General features: G+C 43.7%; 1 protein-coding gene across 7 annotated transcripts in view; it reads left to right on the top strand.

The window, feature by feature from the left end:
- Positions 1–22,397, top strand: part of SEMA5A (semaphorin 5A) — a 479,761-nt gene that overhangs the window by 360,993 nt on the left and 96,371 nt on the right. For all 7 annotated transcript variants that reach the window (XM_033852756.2, XM_073802003.1, XM_019951068.3 and 4 more), the window contains one exon: positions 17,020–17,227. In XM_033852756.2, the coding sequence (XP_033708647.1) occupies positions 17,020–17,227 (208 nt within the window). The remainder of the gene's footprint in view (positions 1–17,019; positions 17,228–22,397) is intronic.

The following is a 22,397-nucleotide window of genomic DNA, read 5'->3' as shown; positions in this document are numbered from 1 at the left end:
AGCCCCATTGGCAGAGACCTTGACTTGTCCTTGGTAAACTGGGTCTTTAAAAGGCAGTCTTCACAATGCACTGTTGCTCTTTGAGTTAAACTTTAATTTTCTGTTTTAAATTAGAAATTGTATTGCTTACATAATGTTGGCTCTTTTTTTTTTTTTTTTTTTTTTTTATTGTGGGCAGCATTAATTTCTCTCTGCATGGACTGGATAAGAGCCAGTTGTCCTGGTCTTCATTGAATTGCTGACCTGTGATTATTCACCTGCAGCTTGTCTTCAGGACCCTCTAACTTTCAAAGCCGGGGTTCCTTAACCTGTACCTCTGGGTTACTCAGATTCTGGGGCCTTCCTGCCTTGAGCACCAGGTGTGCCAGGAACACGAGGGCCCGAGCCCAGTGCCAGGTCTTCTTTCCCTGGCTGGGCTGTGACCCCTCACCCAGTTTTAGTGACTGGGCCTTTGACATCTTATCTTGTGACCTGTGATCCAGTTTTCTCTACAGTGTCTGAGTTGCATCCCGTCTTCTCTGATATGTTCTCATCCCAGGAATCAGAGGGCCATTCCTGTGGCCTGTGGTTGGTGCCCACTCCCTCCTGCTCCAGACACTGACCTGTTGCCCCCCTGGTCCTCTCTCTCTTGGTGTCTGATTGGGACCCTCACCTTGGCCTTCATGGTTGGAGGATGTACAACTGGTGTTGGAACCACACTGGCCCTCAGCCACTTGAATCCTAGTTCGGGGAATTTTGTTAGGACTCCTAATTTGTCTTCTGCCTGAGTAAGAACTGGACTGGGATGCCACGTGGGTCACAAATCGGCACCCACAGAAATTTCGGGAGCCGCATCGGAAAGTCAGCGCTGAAGCCAGCAGGCCAGAGCCCCAGAATCTGCGTCGTTAGTGTGCGGCATGTTTAGTGGCTGAATACCCCAGCTTTTCATCTCAGGTAACGAGTCACAATGCAAGCCTATTCCCCCCACCACAGACATTTAATGACATGCATCATGCCCGCCCAGTGGAGACCAGCTGGGACTTACCTGCCCCTTGAATAGTTGGTTCCTTATTTCAGACTCCCAATGTCATGGCCTTGGAAGTCCTCCACTCTCCCCACAATTTCCGTTTATTAATTTTGAGCTTATGCTCACGAAGTCCTGTGCACTCTCAGGCAGACTGTGTTTCTCACGCTGTCAGACACAAAGTCATCTCCTTCTCCAGATTGTGTTTGAAAAGAACAAGACACAGCAAGTATTGTGTGAGTTTAGAAGACGCCATGAAGGTTCCATGGTCACCGGGAAGGTTTATTGGCAGTTTGCCGCCATCTCCCTACCTTCTCTCTCCCACCCCTTTATCTTTTCACCCTTTCTCAATAGGCTCCCAATGAAAATTCTACCCATATCTCATCTGGAGCCTTTCTTCCTTGACACCTCTCCCCATATCCGGTGCAGAGGGCAGATAAAAGGGAAGCGTGTCGGCTCCCATCTCAAGCTCTGTTCAGGACACGCTCCAGGGAATACCTGCCTCCATCCCAGAGGAATATTAGGGAATAGAAGTGTGTGCACCTTATTACATACTTATAATGCCTTTTTGTGTGTGTGTGTGGTACGCGGGCCTCTCACTGTTGTGGCCTCTCCTGTTGCGGAGCACAGGCTCCGGACGCGCAGGCTCAGCTGCCATGGCTCACGGGACCAGCCGCTCGGCGGCATGTGGGATCTTCCCGGACCAGGGCACGAACCCGTGTCCCCTGCATCGTCAGGCGGACTCTCAACCACTGTGCCACCAGGGAAGCCCTGCCTTTTGTTTTTAATACTCACTTCTATTGTAATATATTTGCATCTAAATTATCTTCCTATGGTATAAGCATGTGTGTGTGTGTGTGTGTGTGTGTGTGTCTTGAGGGGGGTGTATAGCACATGGTATAAGAGATAGGTGTGTTCATCCACCTAAGAAGCCAAGTATGCAAAGGTCAAGAATTGCATTCTATATAGTAGTTTTCCATTTTTAAGTTTTTTTTGGGGGGAGAAATTATAGACTACTATTTTAGATATTTAGATATTAGATATTTTATTTTATTTTAGATATTTAGATATTAGATATTTTATGTATAAGGAGTAATAACATGGGCACACCAATTTACCCACCAGCCAAGTCACACAGCAGAGCTGCACAGGTGTTCTAAAGGCCCCCCTTTTCACCACCACCCCAAACCCATGCCCTCTTTCCAAAGTATTCACTACCCTGAATTTTGTTTTTATTATTTCCTTGCTTTCTTTTATAATGTCACCATATTTTATTCCCTAGATGGCATAGCTTAATTTTATATGCTTTTGAACTTTAGGTAAATGGGTCTATGCATATTCTCTTAAGATTCTCTTTTTAAAATTTTGTTCAACATTTTTTAAATTAACGATTCATCCATGTTCATGCACACAACTGAAGTCCCTTCATCTTTGCCACTATATACGTTTTTTCATCATCTGCCTGAATTTAAGGTAATCTTGTTGACTGGCCTTTGGGGGATTTCTGGTCTTTTGCTGTTGTAAGTGGTGCTGCTACATCTGCCCCTGCATCCCTGTGCACATCCCCTGGAGCCTGTACCAAGAACTGTGTCCAGGACAGGGCTTCCCAATCATGGCAACCATAGAAAATGACATTCTGTATACGGCACATTGGAAAAATCAAGGTTACTTGCTACCATGGGCACCAACCCAGCGGGGCAGAGCTGCCCACACTGCCTCAGGAGTGGAGGAGGTCTATATCATGGTATATGTGTAACCTAGTCATGGCCCATGGGCTGGGAAGCTGAAGGTGCTGATTCACAGGGTACTGGAATCTTCAATTCTGCTACACTATTCCAAATTGCTTGCCAAAGTGTTTTGCAGAGCTCAGAGCTTCATTACACTTGATCCAGTTTGTGGCATTGCACAAACACATGTAAACTGGACTGTTCCGCAGTGTTCATTCTCTGGCTCCAACCCAATGCATCACCCTTCTAAGGAACATTTAATCCTACACGTCTGTGAGCCACGGTCCCCAGTCTTCCCCACTTTGGTCAGGACACCCTCCCTCCTCGACCTGCCCTCATTTCCTTCTCTGCTGGGTGAATGCACATTCATCTTTCAAGGTCCAGTTGAAAAGTGTAGCCTTTCCCTTCTCCATCCTCTCCTCAAAGACTGGTTAAGGGTTTCTCCCTCTAGATCCCAGAGACACAGAGACTTGGGAACAATGACCTGGCTTGAGAGGGTCAGAAACACCCCACAGAGGAGAGGGGGAACTGGCCCTTGGAAGGTGGGAGAAGGTTTGGACAGACCTTCCTGGGAGAAGGCACAGGATATGGAAAACCTGCAGATATAGAAAGGCATGGAGTGTTCTGAAAGGCGGAAGTGTTCTAAAAGGCTGGCATTGTGGATAGAGAGACAGAAGGTGAAGCTAAAATGTGGGATGTGTCAGATTGAAAATTTTATCCTAACAAATGGAAAGGGATTTCAGATGCATGAACAGATTTGAGCCAAAGGGGAGACACAGCTCAGTTTTGGGATATGCTGAGTTCCAGTTTCCTGTGGTAGGTCTGACAGTCGGTTGGAACTTCTTCTTTGAGGCCAAAGAGAAAGGTTTGGATCAGTAACAGAGACCTCAGATTGGCTTTGAAGCTATAGAAGTGGGTGAGATCATGCCTGAAGAAAGCATGTGAAAATCTGGCTCCCAAATAGCTTGGAAATACCATATGCTAACACTTATATATGGAATCTAAAAAAAAAAAAAAAAAGGTTCTGATGAACCTAGAGGCAGGACAGGAATAAAGATGCAGATGTAGAAAATGGACTTGAGGACATGGGGAGGGGGAAGGGGAAGCTGGGACGAAGTGAGAGAGTAGCATTGACATATATACACAACCGAATGTAAAATAGATGGCTAGTGGGAAGCAGCCGCATAGCACAGGGAGATCAGCTCCGTGCTTTGTGTCCACCTAGGGTGTGAGAGAGGGACGATGGGAGGGAGACGCAAGAGGGAGGGGATATGGGGATATATGTATACATATAGCTGATTCACTTTGTTATACAGCAGAAACTAACACACCATTGTAAAGCAATTATACTCCAATAAAGATGTTAAAAAAAATAGCTTGGAATCTCAGCCACTAGTTCATAATTAGTGTAATGTAATGATTCAGGAAAATGACAAAATAATTTTCTCATTCCGTTGAGTAGAGAGCTCTCTTTTCTCTTCCAAATTAATGATGCAAAATTACAAAAGTTCTTTGCATAGATTTTTCTCAGCCATCTCAGTCCACACCTAATGGGACCAGGCACAGTATAAATTTTACCCCTGGGGTGAGAGGGTAATTTAGACTCTGTGTTCCTGCCTGGTGACTGTCAGAGAAGGGCTGCCGACTTTGCCAACTGGGTCGTTGTTTTGTAATTTAGATAGAGTAAATCTAAGGTAAGTTATTACCTTCTAGAAACTTGAATTATCTCCTTAACAGAATGATGAGAGTTAGAATTAAGCTCTGGGGTTAGAGGAGAGCTTAGAAAAGATACCCAGAGGACTCTTTTAGTTGCACTCTCATTTTAAGTGGAATATGGTTTTTATTCACAGAAAACTCCACTGGTAAATTTCCTAAAAGCACCAGCTTATGATTTGGAGTACTTAAAGGAGTGTTTTGTTTCATTTTGTTTCTCAGTAAAGCAGTAGAGCTATCATCCACCCCTCTGCTTTATGTGCGGCCAGTACTGACAGAGGCAGGGAGCTTGCTCATTTTAGACAAAACTTGGGTAAGGATTATAATCTATAAGCTAAACATAGCAATAAAATAATAATACTGAATTCTCAGGTAACGCATCCTGCGTGCCAGGCACTGTCCAGGCCTTCTGCATAGATAAGCTCACTGCATGGCCCCTGGCCTGTGAGCTGGACCCCAGGGTGAAGGAGACACAGATGTGAGTGACCTGGAGACAGGAGTCTAACCTGGGTCATCGGGCTCCAGGGTCCTCACACGGAACCATGTGCTCTGCTTGAGCACCTACTGTGTGTCAGGCACAGACACCAGTGAGATCACAGTGAATAAGACAGGCTAGGGCCCCCAGCACCTGACTACCTGGAGTTTATATGCCGAGGGTAAGGATACAGGAATATGGTTTAAAAATAATATTTTGGGATAAAAGAATGTTGCATATAATTTATGACTAGGATGTTTAAGCTGGCTAACATATCTGTTTTTGAGAAAAAATAAGCCATTAGTTGAATCTGATAAAGTGAGTTAATTAAAATCTCCTTTTCAGGCATACACTAGCCAAGAAGGCTTGTTTTCTTCTTTTAATTCCCTTTTACTATATAAATGCGATACTGAGCTCCCAGTGCCAAGACCAATTTAATTCATTTGCTCAATTATGGGTTAAAAGAAAGAACTTTTGACACATATTAGCTGTCTGCTACTTTGGAGTCACAACTGGTTGAATTGATGAACTTTTCTAATGATCTGTTGCTATGGTAACATGCTGCCCAGTGAGTGGAAGAGGGCATTTCATCATTACCTCACTGATAATGCTCAGAACAGTAACAGATGCAAATACAAAGTGCTTCCTTTTACTCTGCAGTAACTCTGGGTCAATGAGACAAACACGAAAAATGTCTCTTGGATACAACAGCAGAGAATCAAATAGAGTCAAATGCACAATTGGAAATAAGGTAATTCAGCTTCCCTGATTAGTGGCCTTGGTGTCGGCAGTGAATCTCCAGCCCTGTCACAGGCAACCATGGTCAGAACTGCCTGTCCCGTTCACAGGTTTAATTTCTGTACTGGATTCAGCACATGGCAAGTTGAATAATAAACATCCCTTTAAAATACAACAGAACTTAGAAACGTAGTAAGAGGAGAACAGAGTCAAGATAAAAGATTTAACCGTCCAGGGCTTTGCAATAATCCTTCATTTTTATATCACATTTCCCTGAACTAGCCCTCTCTTTGTTTCATGGTGTGACTTTTCCCTCTCTTAAAACAAAAATTTTCTATGTATCCAGTATGTTACAGCTCTACCCTCTTAAGTGTTTTATTGCACCTTAGAGGAAATATATATTTATTCCAAAGTGTTTTGGAGGTGCTTCGGGCTGCTATACTCAAGAAGAATTGATTTCTCGGCCTTTTTTCATTGTTCAGGGTTCTCAAGTTCATTAGAGTTGATGCCGCTATACACGTAGGACCATAGGACATGATGAGTTTTTTCTTTTAGTATTGTTTCATTGTTGAAGCTTTAATGAATTGCAGAAGGCTGTCTGATCGTATACAATTACGAAAAAATCAAAAATTATTATTGTTATTTATAGCAGTAGTAAATGTTATATTGAGCTGATCATATTTCTTTTCCTTTCCTCTCCTTCTCCCTCCTTCCTTTCTGCCTTCCCTCTTTCCAAAAAAAAATATTTTCATGAACCCTCAAAATTTCGGTGAAACTAAAATTCTAGACATCCTCCAAAAAGAAATTCATTATAACAAATGACCTTTCCCTCAAATACTGGAAAGCTCATTCCTGAGCACTCATTTAGTTCTAATTGTCCCCCAAAGATCACCAGGGTTGTTAGCATAAAGGTTGTGAGCAAGGCTTCAGCTATTTGAATTATTTTATGATGTTTATCAAAATGCATCAGTTTTCTACAATACTACGTGTTCTGTATCATCTCCTGTTGCATTTCTAGCCCAGGATCATATGTATAGGGGATTAAGTGAAATACATGACAATATTTGATAATACCAGGCTGTTACTAAGATGAATCTTATGTTGCAATCATACAAGGAAAAAAGAAAAATGTCTAATATAGTTTATAATGCCTTTGCATTAGAATTTGAGTCATAATATCTTAGGGAAATGTGGAAAAATAATTTGCAGTCCAGTTTTGAAATTGCTTTGAGCAAATTATCTGGGTGACAAGATCTTCTTACTCTTGACATGGAGTCCCTCTGATAGCCTGCTCAGGCTGCCTTAACAAAGATAACAGAGTACTGCAGATTGGGTGGGTTAAACAACAGAAGTTGATTGCTCACCGTTCTGGAGGCTAGAAGTTCGGGATCAAGGTGTTGGCAGGGTCTATTTCTTCTGAGACCTCGCCCCTTGGCTTGCAGACAGGCATCTTCCAGACGTATCCTCACATGTTGGGTGCACAAGTCTATGTCTTAATTTCCTCTTCTTACGAGGACACCAGTCGCATTAGATTAGGAACCACCCACATGACTTCATTTTACCTTAATTACCTCTTTAAGGGCCCTATCTCCAAATACAGTCACATTCTGAGGTATTATGAATTAAAACTTAAACATAAGAATTTTGATGGGGTACAGTCCAGCCCATAATAATCCATATTTTATTATAAGGTATATTTCACACCAAATGAGAGATTGCTATATTTGAACATCCCTATCAAGAGGCAGAATAGAATCATGCTTAAACTATTGAATCCATGTTAATTAGCAAACTGATCGCTGAAAGTTAGAGAAAGACCAGCTATTTTCCCCCAAAGTCAAAAATATAGTGAATTTTCAACCACTAATAACTGAATTACATCCATTAGAGTTTATATTACATACAGTTTACATCACATAAAGCAATTAGTGGTTAGAGAGTCATTTTTATTGTAAAAGTTTTTTGTTTAAACCAATCTTTTGTCACCTTAAATCCTCCTTTTTAAAAAAAAATAACTGAACTAGAATATTCTAGGCATTTTTCATCCATTTATTCTCATGTTTGCTTCCTGAACTTGAGGAGATGAGAGTCCCTAGCCTGGTAGAGAAGTCAGGTCTGTCCTGGCACCACTTATATATTAGTTACGTGTGTAGGGAATTCTGGGATAAGATAAGCGTGTCTGTAAATCATAGCTTAATCTTTGTCTTGAATAACCACTACTGCTTAATACACTGTCTGATAAGACCACCTGATCTTTTAAGAAACTTATCAGCCATACTATTACTGATGCACCATTATAAGGATTGTATATTATACTTTCCATATTTTCAAAACAAAAATACCTTCAAAAATTTAGAAACCAGCTCTTGATTGATATGCAGAGGACCTACATTTTGGCCCAAATCGTCTGATCTTTGGAACTCAACGTTTCTGGGCTTTGCTTTCCTCACCTGCAAAATTCAAAATATTGTTGTAGGTTCCTTCCAACTCTAATGTCCTACGACTGTTTGAAATTTTAGTTTAGAAATCGTAATGATGGTAGATGATTTGCAATTAGAGTACCCATACCAGTGGGATCTCTCGTATTCTCCCCCAAGGACTTATCTTGGATTCTGAAAATTGACTGAATTAGGAAAATAAAAGTGGTCTGTAGTTTTCTATTTGTACATCAAGTTTACATCTATGCTTCTCTTTCCTTGTTAGCTTAATTTTGGTATAAATACATCAGTTTTTTTTTTTTTTTTTCTTGTTTGCACTGGCTTTCATATGTTGATTATCCAGGCTGTGAACGATGAACAGTCTCCTCGCCCTCACCAGTTCTGTTTGGGAGGGCAGTCAGGGTCATTGGTTTTCTCAGAAAAGTGATACGGAAGCTCTACTCCAAAAGAGTAGGGACAAGCTTAACCTCTAATTAAAGGAAAACTCTACAAAGAAAATGAACAGAAACAGAAAGAATCTTCTTTAGTGGTTGTGCTTACTTTGTGGCAGCCCATAAGGTTCTGATATAAGCTGACAATAATTGCATTCACTCTCACAGGACATCTGTCATTTGCCTGTGGGCAGATTACCAGCGGGTGACACAGGTGGCCAGGTGAGGGGTTAGGGGCCAGGTTCTAATATCAGGGCTATACTCACTGGCTGGACACCATGAGCCTTTAGTGAACCTTTGAGGACCTGCATCACCTTACCTGCAGTAGGATCTCTAGTGCAAGCGTTCTCAAACATTTGTGGAGATGGAACCTTTTGTTCAGTTATTCTCAGCCCTTCCTGCTGGAACCCTTTCTTCAGTGGAAATCATATGGCAAGGCTAAATATGTGAAATGAAGCTTGCCATGTTGTGGGTTATGAAGCTGTTGCCCGTTTTGGGCAGTGGTGGGCACCTGGCTCTTCAGGGCAGTACTGGGCCACCTCTCTACATCTCTAAGCTGTCCAATACCATAGCCATAACCTGATGTGACTGCTGCACACCCGAAACGAGGGTAATCTGAACCCTCATTTCAAAGACTTAGTAGAAAAAAAAATGCAAAATAGCTCAATCATTTTATATTGATTACGTATTGGAAGATTGTACACTATTTTGGATACATCAGGTTAAATAAAAACTTGTAATTAAATTTAGTTCACCTGCTCTTTTTTTTTCTTTTTTAAATGTGGCTGCTAGAAAAATTTTCAATTACTTGCATGGATGGTGCTACAGTTCCGTTGGATGACGCCGGTCTAGACTCACTCTGTGGGCTCTCGCCTCCAGCCATCAGTGCTCGAAAGTTTTGTGGGGATTCTAGTCATTGTTGCTTCCTCAGGTCCCATGTGCAAGTCGCTCTGTTCCCATGAAATGCGTTAGGAATGTGTCCGGGCAGCTTTCTTTACTACTACACTTTGCTCTAAGAACATTTTTTCATTGAAACCAAAATATATTTTTTTCTGCAGAAAAACATACATTTTTGTTTGTTTGGTTTTGTTCTCTTTTTTAAAATTTATTTATTTATTTATTTATGTTGGCTGCATTGGGTCTTCGTTACTGTGTGCGGGCTTTCTCTAGTTGCGGCAAGTGTGCTTCTCATTAAGGTGGCTTCTCTCTTTTTTTTGTTTTTAACATCTTTGTTGGAGTATAATTGCTTTACAATAGTGTGTTAGTTTCTGCTTTATAACAAAGTGAATCAGTTATACATATACATATGTCCCCATATCTCTTCCCTCTTGCGTCTCCTTCCCACCCTCCCTATCCCACCCCTCTAGGTGGTCACAGAGCACCGAGCTGATCTCCCTGTGCTATGCGACTGCTTCCCACTAGCTATCTATTTCACATTTGGTAGTGTATATATGTCCATGAGGTGACTTCTCTTGTTGCAGAGCACGGGCTCTAGACGCACGGGCTTCAGTAGTTGTGGCTCGCGGGCTCTAGAGCACAGGCTCAGTAGTTGTGGCACAAGGGCTTAGCTGCTCCGTGGCCTGTGGGATCTTCCTGGACCAGGGCTCGAACCCACGTCCCCTGCATTGGCAGGTGGATTCTTAACCACTGCACCACCAGGGAAGCCCTGGTTTTGTTCTCATTTTACTTACTCTTCCCCTAAGGTGCTTGGTAGCTCATTAGCTATAGGACGTGCACATATTTTGCTGTGGGTTGGAGGTCGTGGAGCAAACTTCAGTGTTTCATGGATCGTTTCTTGTGGTTGGAATTTTGGGGGGGATTTCTTCATGTCCTTTTCAAGTAACCCTCCAGTCTTCTGATAAGTTTTATGTAAATATTTCTTCCCCAGAAATCACTTTTAAAATTGGATTTATTACTGTTTCATGTGACAATGTTCCAGCTTTACCTTAGTATACGATTTTGCTTATGACTTTTGCTTTTTCCTTTGGTCATTTTCCTAATGGCTCAGAATACTGAGGTTGAAATGAATACCTCTCTTATTACGATAATCCAATTTTGCCTCTGTGTTTTCCACCTGCCGTCAGATGTGCCTCTGGTCTTCCATGACTTTATTAGTCACCAGCGAAAATCAGTATTAGGAATTGTTTGGACCTACAGTCTGATGATTTGTGCCCAGAAGAGTTCTCATATCCCTGGCAAGCACTTCAGTGAAGCCCTTCATTTGTTCAAGGTCTGGTCTGGTGACGGTGCCTTGCATGGCTGTTGTTTTGGGGGATAGTTGTCCCTTTCTCTTATTCCCAGAGATACTGCCTTTTAAGTGTACATACAACTTCTGTTCATCCAGACATGTTTGATCTGGCTCTGCATGCCTCACTCTTTAGATAGACGGTGTGAGGGAGCATGGACATCAGTCACCGTGTTTGCCTGTCTTTGCCTAGATTGTGGGAAGGAATGTGGTCCTGGTAACCAGGAGGCCCCGGTGCTTTCTGAAGCAGCTGCTGACCGTGTTTGTCCTCCACGTGGGCAGCTTCCGATGGATCAGGATGTTGCCTTCCTTCTAACTACCTCCCAACTGGCTATGTTTCATGACTTCCAGAAGATTTCATGGAATAAAAAGAGTATGCAAACAATCTAAATATAACTACCGGGCTTCCCTGGTGGCGCAGTGGTTGAGAGTCCGCCTGCCGATGCAGGGGACACGGGTTCGTGCTCCGGTCCGGGAAGATCCCACATGCCGCGGAGCGGGTGAGCCCGTGAGCCATGGCCTCTGAGCCTGCGCGTCCGGAGCCTGTGCTCCGCAACGGGAGAGGCCACAACAGTGAGAGGCCCGCGTACCGCAAAAAAAAAATAATAATAAAATAAAAAAATAAATATAACTACCCTTTCCTAGGTATCACACTGGCTTTTTAATTAATGCTTATTTGGGGTCCATTGTTACTTTCTCTTGTTCATTAGCATTGACGTGAACCTCCATTTCATGTCTGACTCCCTTACGGGATTTTAAAAGTACAGTTCATAGGAAATCTATATCAGATCTTCTACTCTCTGACACTCAGTTTTCTCATCTGTAAAGTGGGAATACTCATGCATATGTTTGTCACATCCTCACCAGCTTGCTGAGATGATTGCATGAGATGTGGATATAATAAGGCTGCCAGATTTAACAAATAAAAATATAGGATGCCTACTTTAATTTGAATTTCAGGTAAACCATGAATAATATTGAATTGGGTGTACTAATACTAAAAAAATTAATGGTTTATCTATTTAAGTGGGCATGCTTTACTGAATCTGCCCACCCCCTAAAGTATAAGCCTGCTTCCTGTTCTGCTGAAATTAGGCAAATATGAGTTCTTCAGCACAGTATTTACATTTTCATATACTTACAACTATTCATGTCTTTCAAATGACAACCATACTATATCAGCTGTCATCGGCCTGAAAATGAAAAATCTTGCAGTAGCTCTCTTTCACGAGTACCTGTGGTTTTCAATTTTAGAGATAAACTACAAATATCTGACCCTCAAATGTATGTCCATAACGTAATTAGTATTTCACATTTTCACAAAAGGTGAATGTTATGAGAATTTGGGCCAGGGCGGTGCCAACCCCGTGGTCTTGCTGTCAGCTCCGATTCTGCACTTCCAGAAGCTCGCTCTCCTTCTCTCTCCTTGGGGAAGTGATCTGCAGTTGACAGGAAATGCCAATTTTCTCTTTCCTTTCTGATCTCAAAATTTTACAGACTGATCGAGAAGGTTTTCTGTATTTCTAGCATTGATTGTTTTCCTTCCCCTGGCTTTGATTAGAGTATTGAGTTTCAGGTGTATATGGTTTTATTTTTCTATGGCGAATTTTCAGAGCCGACATTTTCTCAGCTGAAACCAATGAAAATGATTTTCCTCATTCATATTTAGTTTATAACACTTTTAGTTGAAATATTTGGGAATTGGGGAAATACTGTTTCTTGTTTCACCTTCACACTGACTGATCTGACTGATATCGTACCTCTCATTAAACGTTGCAATGCAAAGATATTCATCAGGAGTCTTTTTAGCAAATGTACAAGTGATAATGACATTCCCATGACAGCTGCGTTCCTTCCTGCCTTCCTTCCCTCACTCGTTAGTTCAGTCTCTCATCCAGCACATAGGCCACAGTGGTGGCTGCTCTGCAGACATCAGGGGACAAAACTGATAGTGTCTGCCCTCATGGAGCTTAATAACAGCAAGTGTAGAAGCCACAAAACAACTAACTTAGTAGTTAAACTGTGGCAGATATTGTAAAGCAAAGACAGCAAAACATAAGAGCACTCTGAGGGACCTCCCCAAGTCCTGCTGTTCTGTCCTCTCATAGGAAGTGGATCTTTGTTCCTTGGTCTCTTAGGAGTCAGGCTCTGACTTTCTGCCTCTAAAAGAAAAAACAAACAAACAAAAAAAGTGGCTTTGCCACATCCTTGCTCTGTTACCAAACCAAACTTGGGTCCATTTGCCCACATGCAGTAAAGCTGATTTACTGACACCAGCTTGGGCTCGGGCCTCACATGGCCCATGGGTGACTTGGTACCGTGTTGACACCTGATGCAGAGGGTCTGAGGCAGGAGAGGGGTGTGGTCGTGCACGTGTCCAGATGCTCACGCCAGAGACAGGAGCGCAGGGTGAGTGTTCTGGGGGCGTCCAGGTGAGGAAGGTTTTCTACACTAAGGTGACAGTGTGTGAACAGTGTGGCCAAGGTGCCGGCTGAGGAAGGGCAGGCGTCGAGGGAACAGAAGGAGGCTCCTGGGGTCCGGATGTGCTGACCCTGCTGCCAACAGAACGGGGAACTTCATGAGCCTCCTCGCGTGATCGAGTGGCTCAGAGTGAAGAAGACCCAGCAGAGGCGTAGATGGTGGACGAGCACCTAAGTCCACGCTGAGTACCCTTCTCTGAAATGCTAAGAAGTCCTCTAGTTTTGTTAGATCCCAGTCAGCTGGAAAATCAGATACAAGGCGTGCAGAAATACACATTGAGACGTTTTGATCAATGATGGTTAGCTCTTTTAAATCAAATGATTAAAGATCTTTGAAAATGTGTTTTTTCCCCGCACAACAGCTTAAGAATTCCAAGTGCGTATGAGCATATTGACGTTTGAATTGTTATTGATTGGTTTCTCAGAGTAATAATCCATCAGCAAAATAAATAATAAACAGCCAGCAGTCTCTGTGCACCTGTTGAATAGGATTTAGTTCTCTCACCCATGTTTCCCATGAAAATAGCGCGGTAACCGTCAAAAGATGGCAGTTCGCCACCTGGACTCTCGCCTCTTCTGGCCCTCCTCACCTCCACCCCTGCATTGCTCTAAAATGTTCTGTTTTATCGCAAGAGTCTCTCTTTTTAAAATTTTTATTGGAGTATAGTTGATTTACAATGTTGTGTTACTTTCAGGTGTACAGCAAAGTGAATCAGTTATACATATACATATATCTGCTCTTTTGGTTTTTTTTTAGATTCTTTTCCCATATAAGCCGTTACAGAGTACTGAGTAGAGTTCCCTGTGCTCTACAGCAGGTTCTTATTAGTTATATATATATATATATTTTTTGAGGTACGTGGGCCTCTCACTGTTGTGGCCTCTCCCGTTGCGGAGCACAGGCTCCAGACGCGCAGGCTCAGCGGCCACGGCTCACGGGCCCAGCCGCTCCGCGGCATGTGGGATCTTCCCGGACCGGGGCACGAACCCGTGTCCCCTGCATCGGCAGGCAGACTCTCAACCACTGCGCCACCAGGGAAGCCCTAGTTATCTGTTTTATATAGAGTAGTGTGTTTATTCCCAAGAGTCTCTACTTAAGACTCATCAGAGCCTTGCAGCTCACCGGATGGGGGCAGGCCCTGGCTCCTAACTTCTGTCTCGGACCGCGTCCTATTGTCGGGATGTCCCAAAGGGCAGCAAAGGCTCCGTGCCTGTCACTGGTCCACAGGAGGCTGGCACTTCCGTCTGCCAGGGGAGACCTCCTCTCGGGGTATTGGGGCTGAGACACTATGCTGAGGTTACCTTCCCTGAAGCTGCCACCTGTTCCCATCCCTGCCGTGGTGCTGGGCTCATCTTTGATGCTTTGCCCCATGCAAGCAGGAAGACCCAAACATCACTGGGTTGAATTTCCCGCCAGCTGGAAATTGTGGTCTCCAGGTCAAAATTAGATTGACTTACACAGTAAATACATACAAATTGTTTTGCACACTTTAAGTGTGAGCAGTTGTTAAAATGCTGCCTTGCTGCGTAGACTTCCCCTGCCTCTCTCTCTCCCCCCTCCCTCTCCCCGTCTCTCCCTCTTTCTCTGTTCCCGCCCACTCCCTTGCTGTGCGTTCACAAACACACACTCTTCCCTTAAAGATGACCCAGCAATCCCACTACTGGGCATATACCTTGAGAAAACCATAATTCAAAAAGAGTCATGTACCACAATGTTCATTGCAGCTCTATTTACAATAGCCAGTACATGGAAGCAACCTAAGTGTCCATCGACAGATGAATGGATAAAGAAGATGTGGCACATATATACAATGGAATGGTACTCAGCCATAAACAGAAACGAAATTGAGTTATTTGTAGTGAGGTGGATGGACCTAGAGTCTGTCATACAGAGTGAAGTAAGTCAGAAGGAGAAAAACAAATACCGTATGCTAACACATATGTATGGAATCTAAGAAAAAAAAGGTCATGAACAACCTGGGGCAAGACAGGAATAAAGACACAGACCTATTAGAGAATGAACTTGAGGATATGGGGAGGGAGAAGGGTAAGCTGTGACAAAGTGAGAGAGTGGCATGGACATATATACACTACCAAATGTAAAATAGATAGCTAATGGGAAGCAGCTGTATAGCACAGGGAGATCAGCTCGGTGCTTTGTGACCACCTAGAGGGGTGGGATAGGGTGGGAGGGAGGGAGACGCAAGAGGGAAGAGATATGCGAACATATGTAAATGTATAACTGATTCACTTTGTTATAAAGCAGAAACTAACACACCATTGTAAAGCAATTATACTCCAATAAAGATGTTTAAAAAAGAAGACAGGTACTATATTTTTAATCTTCCCAGTATACATAGTTATCCTGTTTGTGCTTGAACTTTCTCAAAAGTGACATGTTTAACCAGCTAACCTAAAATAAAATTAAGCAGTGGTTTACTGATACTGCACACATTAATATATGCATAATTTTATACACTGTTACATGCATAGGGCTTATAGCAGTCAGTTCATAATCAATAAATGTTCACTGGAGATGTTTCGGATATACGTTTCTTAATGAACCCAGGATAATATATATCCACCTAGATATTTTCTCTCTAAATGTAAACATCCTTCGTCTCTAAGGACTCTCCTAGGAATGAAAAACTGTAAAGGTATTTAATGTCCAAATCTTTTGTGAGATTAGCAGATTGATCGGAAGCCTTGAAGCCAGAGGTTCTTGATTTTATTGCTTTTTTTAGATGACTTGATAGCCTCATTATCTGTGTTTACAGAATAAGAATTACAACATTTTGAAACTCAGATCCCCATGGGTTTTATGAAGTCAGTGCCTTCAGGGTTATTTGAGGAACTTGTGGACGGCTTTCAGAAGTGCTTCTAGAGGGTTGGGTCTCATACCCTGGACTTGCATACTGGCCTTGGGGGCCTCAACACAGCACGCCAAGGACGACAGCACGTTTCAAGTCTGGGTCCCAACCCTGGGGGTTGGCTGCACCATGCCACTCCCTGGTGCAGAGGACCCTTCTCTGTGCCCATCACAGCCACTCTGGAGAGTCTTTGTGGTTCCAGGGACTCTAGGACACTTGTCCTCGGGCAGTGCTCATAGCCAAAATAAATGAGCATAAGCACGTGGTGAGCAGAAAAGCTCGAGTGGGGAGGGGACCGAGTCAGAAATGATGTTCATTAGTACAGGAGAGAAGAAGCCATGGAGCTGAGACCCAGAAGAGCATCCCGCAGAACAAGCTTGGGGGAGAAAGAGAGGAAGGAGGGGATCCAGACAGAAAGGCAGAGAAGGATGTACTTCCAGGGCAGGAGGGAAGCAGGTGGTCCTCTGCTCCCTGCATATCTGCAACTGTCCATCATGTGGGGTCTTCTGTGCTGGGGCAGCAGGGTCAGCTCCTCTGTCTCTCACTGAGAATCCAGGGATTCCTCTCACCTGATGTTCTCCAGGGGATGGTGTAAAGCTGGCTGCGTTGAGCCGCAGTGAGCTTACTGTGCTCTGGGTCTCTAGACTTGCATCGGGACCAGGCAGCTCGTAGCCGAGTGGTTCTCGTCCTTGGCTGTATGTCCGCGCTGCTGAGAGCTGGGAAAATACTGGCGCCTGGTCCCACATACAGCGGGGCTAACTGAACAGGTCCAGGGTAGGGCCCTGGCATCAGCAGATGACCCTGCGTGCAGCCAGGCTGGAGAACCCCGGTGGCTCAGCTGGCGAGTGGCTGGTGCGACCCGTTGACCTCACTTTCTTCTTTCCCTGTCGCCTCCGCAGATTACGGCACCATTAAAAAAGTGCGGGCGCCCCTGACTCAGACCTCGGGCAGCTGTTTGCTGGAAGAGATGGAGCTCTTCCCCGAGAGGCGGCCGGAGCCTATCAGAAGCCTGCAGATCCTCCACAGCCAGAGCGTCCTGTTCGTGGGTCTGCGGGAGCACGTGGCCAAGATCCCACTGAAGAGGTGCCAGTTCCACCACACGCGCAGGTAGGGCAGCCCCAGGGGACCGCCCGGCGTGCTGGCGCCCCTTGTCGAGGCGCCACCAAGAGAGAGGGCACAGGAGCCCCGAGGGCTTTCAGATTTCCCGTGGTTGAATGGGATGAGGACCTCAGCATCCTTGTGAATCCTGCATCCCAGGATGCAGAGAGCTCTGATGCGAACCAGGCTGTTGTGATGACAGTTAACACATCAGTATCTGTGGGGGAGCAGCCACTGTGTAACATCTGTAAGCAGATGTCAGGATTAAAATAAAGTTTTCAGTGCGTTATAACATTCAGTGATGATGCCCATATTTGGTGTTCCTGAATTAATCTGCTACGCACACATATTTTTTTTTAACCTGGCCACTAAAGCATTTTAAACCTCACTTTCTCATCTAACACATGTGAATTGCTGTAGAATCAAATGGGAAAATATATGTAATGTAAAATGCAAATGGGCAAAATGGGTATTCTTATGTAGAAGGAAGGTTTTTATGTTTAATAAAAATCGTTCCAATATTCCTTTCTAGATGATTTTAGACAATGAGGTATATAATGTGATGCCTCCTTTGGTATCAGAGTGTCGAGAAATAAATAACCTTAGGGACCTCCCAAGTACTAATGATGCTGTTGTGACTAATAATAACAAATAGTGACATTGATTAACAGCTATCTTTTATATAACACCTTTTCCCTAAATTTAACTGATGGCTGCTTGAAATGTTTTCTGATTTGTGTTTCCTGCAGGACTAGCCTAGGGCAGGAATTATTCTAGCCCAGTTGCTGATGGTTCAGTGGGCGACAGGGAGGGTTGGGGTCTCTTTAACAGGAGTGTCACAAGTTAAATGAAGCTGGAAGGGCACCAGTCCTCCAGCTGCAGCCCAGCATGCTCTGGGGGGACATGACAGGGGATAACAGGCAGGAAAACAGGCCTGTGCCATACACAGGTATTTCTGGTGCTGAAATGAGAGTTTCTGGTTTGCAGTGCACAAGGCAATTCACCTTTATCCTGGTGCTCTGCTAGCTCAGCAACTTGTAGGTGCAACTTAGGCAACTAGGTCCTGCATCAGGTCAGGGAGGCCAGGCATCGTCTGCGCACTCATGTCTCCTAGGCAGCTGCACTTGAAGTTCAACCATGAATCCACAGGCATCAACCACCACCAGGCCCAGCCGCCCAGGAGGAGTTGACAGTTCCCCCTTTTTCTTTCAAGGAGAATAAGCCCCTTGCCTGTCTTTATCAGGCTCCTGGGAGGACAAGATTTTACAGTTATATCTAGAGCTGAATCTCCCTGCTGTTTGCTTGTCCACTCGCTCAGAGAAAAGCAGTGAGAGATGATAACTTTATTGTAAACTGGTAGACTGTGGTCCTCTGTGTGCTCACACCCAGAGTGGGTCAGTTTGTATTTGACCCTTAAGTATTCCATTAGAGAAAAGAAAATCTAAACATTTCAACCCAAGAGTTTCTCAGGATTTCTCCCCATGTTTCTCTGCTATCTTCCTCTTATAGAAAGATAGGAAGACCTCTCTAACACTCATTGCAGAAAAAAATCCATTTTTAAGGAACTGGTGTCTACATGACCAGATCTCTTTTTTATAAATTATGGAGAAAGATAGTGTGTTTTTTTTTTTTTTCTGGACAAAAGCAATTTTAACTTTCAAGAAATACGCCTAAAGAAATACACGGCATAGGGACAGGATAACAATTGAGTAACAATAAGTACTCATTTCTTTGTTCAATATATTTTTCATAGTACAATGTAAGTAATTTTGTTATCAGAAAATCATTTTTATAAATGAATTTTGAAGTGTTTAGAAGAGAAATTGAGCTTAACTAAATTACCTGTCTCCTTCAAAATCATATTCACGTTGTTCATTTTTTTGAATATCTGTTTTTCAGAGGCAATGCAGTTTGATATCAATTAAAATGCTTATAAATGATAACAGTTGATACAATTTCCCAAGGTTCTTTTACATGTCTGGCACTGTGCTGGATCTTATCCCCACTTTCCTTCATCATTACACCCTGACAGTAAAGTCAAGTACCATCTCTATTTTTCAGAGGAGGAAATGGTGTCTGGGACTTCTGGCATCCTGTCCAAAGTCACATAGCTCATGTGATGTGAAACCCAGGTTCAGAGCCGGACTCTCTGACCCCAAGGCCCAGACTTTATCTTTGGTTCATTGTGTTGCCCCTGGTACAATGAGGACATCATGCTCAATGGTCAGATTTCAGCAGGGACGAGCCTTTTTTTTTTTTTTTGCAGTACACGGTCCTCTCACTGTTGTGGCCTCTCCCATTGCGGAGCACAGGCTCCGGACACGCAGGCTCAGCGGCCATGGCTCACGGGCCTAGCCACTCCGCAGCATGTGCAATCTTCCTGGAACGGGGCACGAACCCGTGTCCCCTGCATTGGCCCGCGGACTCTCAACCACTGCGCCACCAGGGAAGCCAGGGATGAGCCATTCGATGGCATTTTTCGCGGTGTTCTTGCGAGCCAGAGCTAGTTAGTACCAGGACAGGCTGAACTCAGGTGTAGTGACGAGTACTCCCGGCTTCTTCCCATTAGTGCCTGCCTTATCATGCCTGCCACCAGGCTGGGTTAAGGAGACCAAAAAGAGGTTTTGTACCCCTGGGTTACTGTAAAAGGCGTCTCCATTCTCTAGCTGTTCTAGAGGTGACCCTGGACCCAGGAGGGGCTGCAAACAGTGCACGCCTGCGCCATCCACACTGTGCACACCTTGAAACTTGGAGCCAACTGCACAGTGTTTTTAACTTCCCGTAGCTGTTTTCCTCGGAAAGCTGTTTGGAAAGAACAATATTTTAAACATATATTTCAGATGAGTTTGACCTCAAACACTAAGCAGAAAGATTTTGTTTTGATTTTAACCTTTTTTTTTGCACAATCCATTTAAGAAATAGCATGGAAAAACTATGCAAATCATAAAACAGCTCATCAGGTTGGATGGTGACTTCTGGGGATGTAGAGTGGGAAAGAAATTTTACCTTTCCTGTGTATCCTTGGCACTCTAAGGCTTACTTACCACACGCATGTGTTAGTTTCATGAAATGAATTAATATTTGCTGAATTCTGAAGAATATGGGAATCTGGAAAGGGCTGCATATGGGTACAGCATGTGAAATGGAAGGTAGGTAAGCTGACACCACCCTCACCTGAGGCTGGTGCCCAGCCAGGGGCTCCCAATAGCAGCGTGAAAGTGGTAAAAGGTCTTCATAGGGATGCACGAGGTGAAGCAGGCAAGAATAGCCACTAACTTAATTCCTACTGACGTAAGTACCAATATAAAGTCATAACTTGCCACTCGGAGGAAAACAGACTGGCCAAGAGCTGATAGAGGTCTTATCTCCCTGCTTCAAAAAGAAAAGAATGATCACGGGACTTGAGCTGCAATAGTCACATCCAGAAATCAAGCTGTTATTCCCCACACCACCACCCCCAAGGAAATAGTGTAACCTTCAGTTAGTCTGGCTGATTGAAGCTCCTCAGGCCTAAGGAAAGGAAAGCTTGGGGAAGTGGTGATGGAAAGGCTTTTGATTTAGACTTTAAAACCATTTTAAGGATTGTGCATTAATTAGATCAGTGGGTTGGCAAACTTTCTCTGTAAAGAACCAGACAGAAGATGTTTAGGCTTCCCAGGCTATAGGGTCTCTCTTGCAGCTGCTCAACTCTGTCTTTGTAGCATGGAAGCAGCCACAGACCATAGTGAGTGGGTGTGGCTGTGTGTCAGCAAAAGGCACACAGGTTCATCGGGCAAAGGAAGGATTCACTTTTAGATTCAGTCAGTTTATTACTTATGTAGACAACAAAAGTAAGAGCAGAAAAGGTGTCAGTTACCCAGGTCCTTTATCCCACAGATGACACCAAAACAGAAGAGGCCAAATGACAATGCGCGGGAGAACTCGGGCCCCACGCTGCTGAGGAGCTGATTCTGTGCTGCAGTTTTATAGCCTGCAGCTGCCTCCCAGTAGGGGCGAGAGTAGGGGGCAAAAAGCCTTATACCTCATTAGAACCCAGGAGGCGATGAGAAACCATCTCCTGACAGCCTCCCTGGAGCACAGGGAGGTGGGAGGAAAACAGCTTTGTAGCAGGCGCTCATAATCCTCCCATGCGCGTGATCGGGCGGGTCCCAGGGCGCTCTGCCAAAGCTTATCTTAGCTGTAGTTAAGCTTTGCCCTATGTGGGGACATGAAAAGCCACCAGGGCACCAGGGCCAAGCATTCGCCTACCCTGTGTTTCAGTAAAACTTTAGGGAGCAGGCTGGATTAGGGCCATGCACTGTCATTTGCTGATTCCTGAATTAGATTATTATCGTGTACGCCTTTTGAATGAATGAATGTGCCTTACATCATTACATACACTAATTTTTAAACTTCGGTGTTAAATTACATAAAGTAAGTGTTAAATTACATAGTTTAACTCTAAACCCTAGTTAATTAACAACAGAGCGTTTTCGACTCTTCAGACATTCATATATTCTTTAGTTTCTGTTTGACACCCACCACGATTCTGAGGTAAGATAAACCTATCAGCTTGTAGTGTTAACATTTTATAGATGAGGGATCAATCGGAATCAGAGAGAGAATGTCCAAAGAATCATCAGTCAGAGAACAGAAATTAGAATTCTTCCTTCAGCCTTTGGGAATGTGAGCTCCTGAAGGCTGGGCATTGTCTTTCCAGGTTCCGAACAGCCTTCAGCACGTGTCCGGCCTGAGACAGGCTCAGTAAATACTTATCAAATTAACAAATGGACACTCTGCCTCTCCCCTTTCTGTTATTTTTCTTTATAACCTAAAAAGAAAACCTCAATTCTTGTGTAACAGTAAAGCTCCCTTTACAGAAAAGTGCAGTGATATAAAACATTAGCCAAAGGATTGAAAACCCTTCGTCCTTAGGTGTTTATTTTATTTTTGCTTTTTTGTAAAAACTATTTGGAGAGAGAAGGAAAGCTGGGAACTGGAAGAGGCATAGCCTGTATATAACATGAGACATGGCTTCTAAATTTTGCTTTAGGAGGGAAAGAGGAAACCATTAAGAAAAATACGTTGGCTCCATTTGTGAATGGGTGTCTAGTCATTCTTAGTTCAGTTAGCCTGTAATAAAAAAATTAACACCTCATTAAGAAAACTAGTGTGGAAATGAGATTCCTGCAGGATATAT

This window comes from Tursiops truncatus, chromosome 3 (genome assembly GCF_011762595.2).
Source record: "Tursiops truncatus isolate mTurTru1 chromosome 3, mTurTru1.mat.Y, whole genome shotgun sequence".
Lineage (NCBI taxonomy): Eukaryota > Metazoa > Chordata > Mammalia > Artiodactyla > Delphinidae > Tursiops > Tursiops truncatus.
Note: the sequence above shows the minus strand (reverse complement) of the source record. Positions and strands in the feature narration are given on the sequence as shown.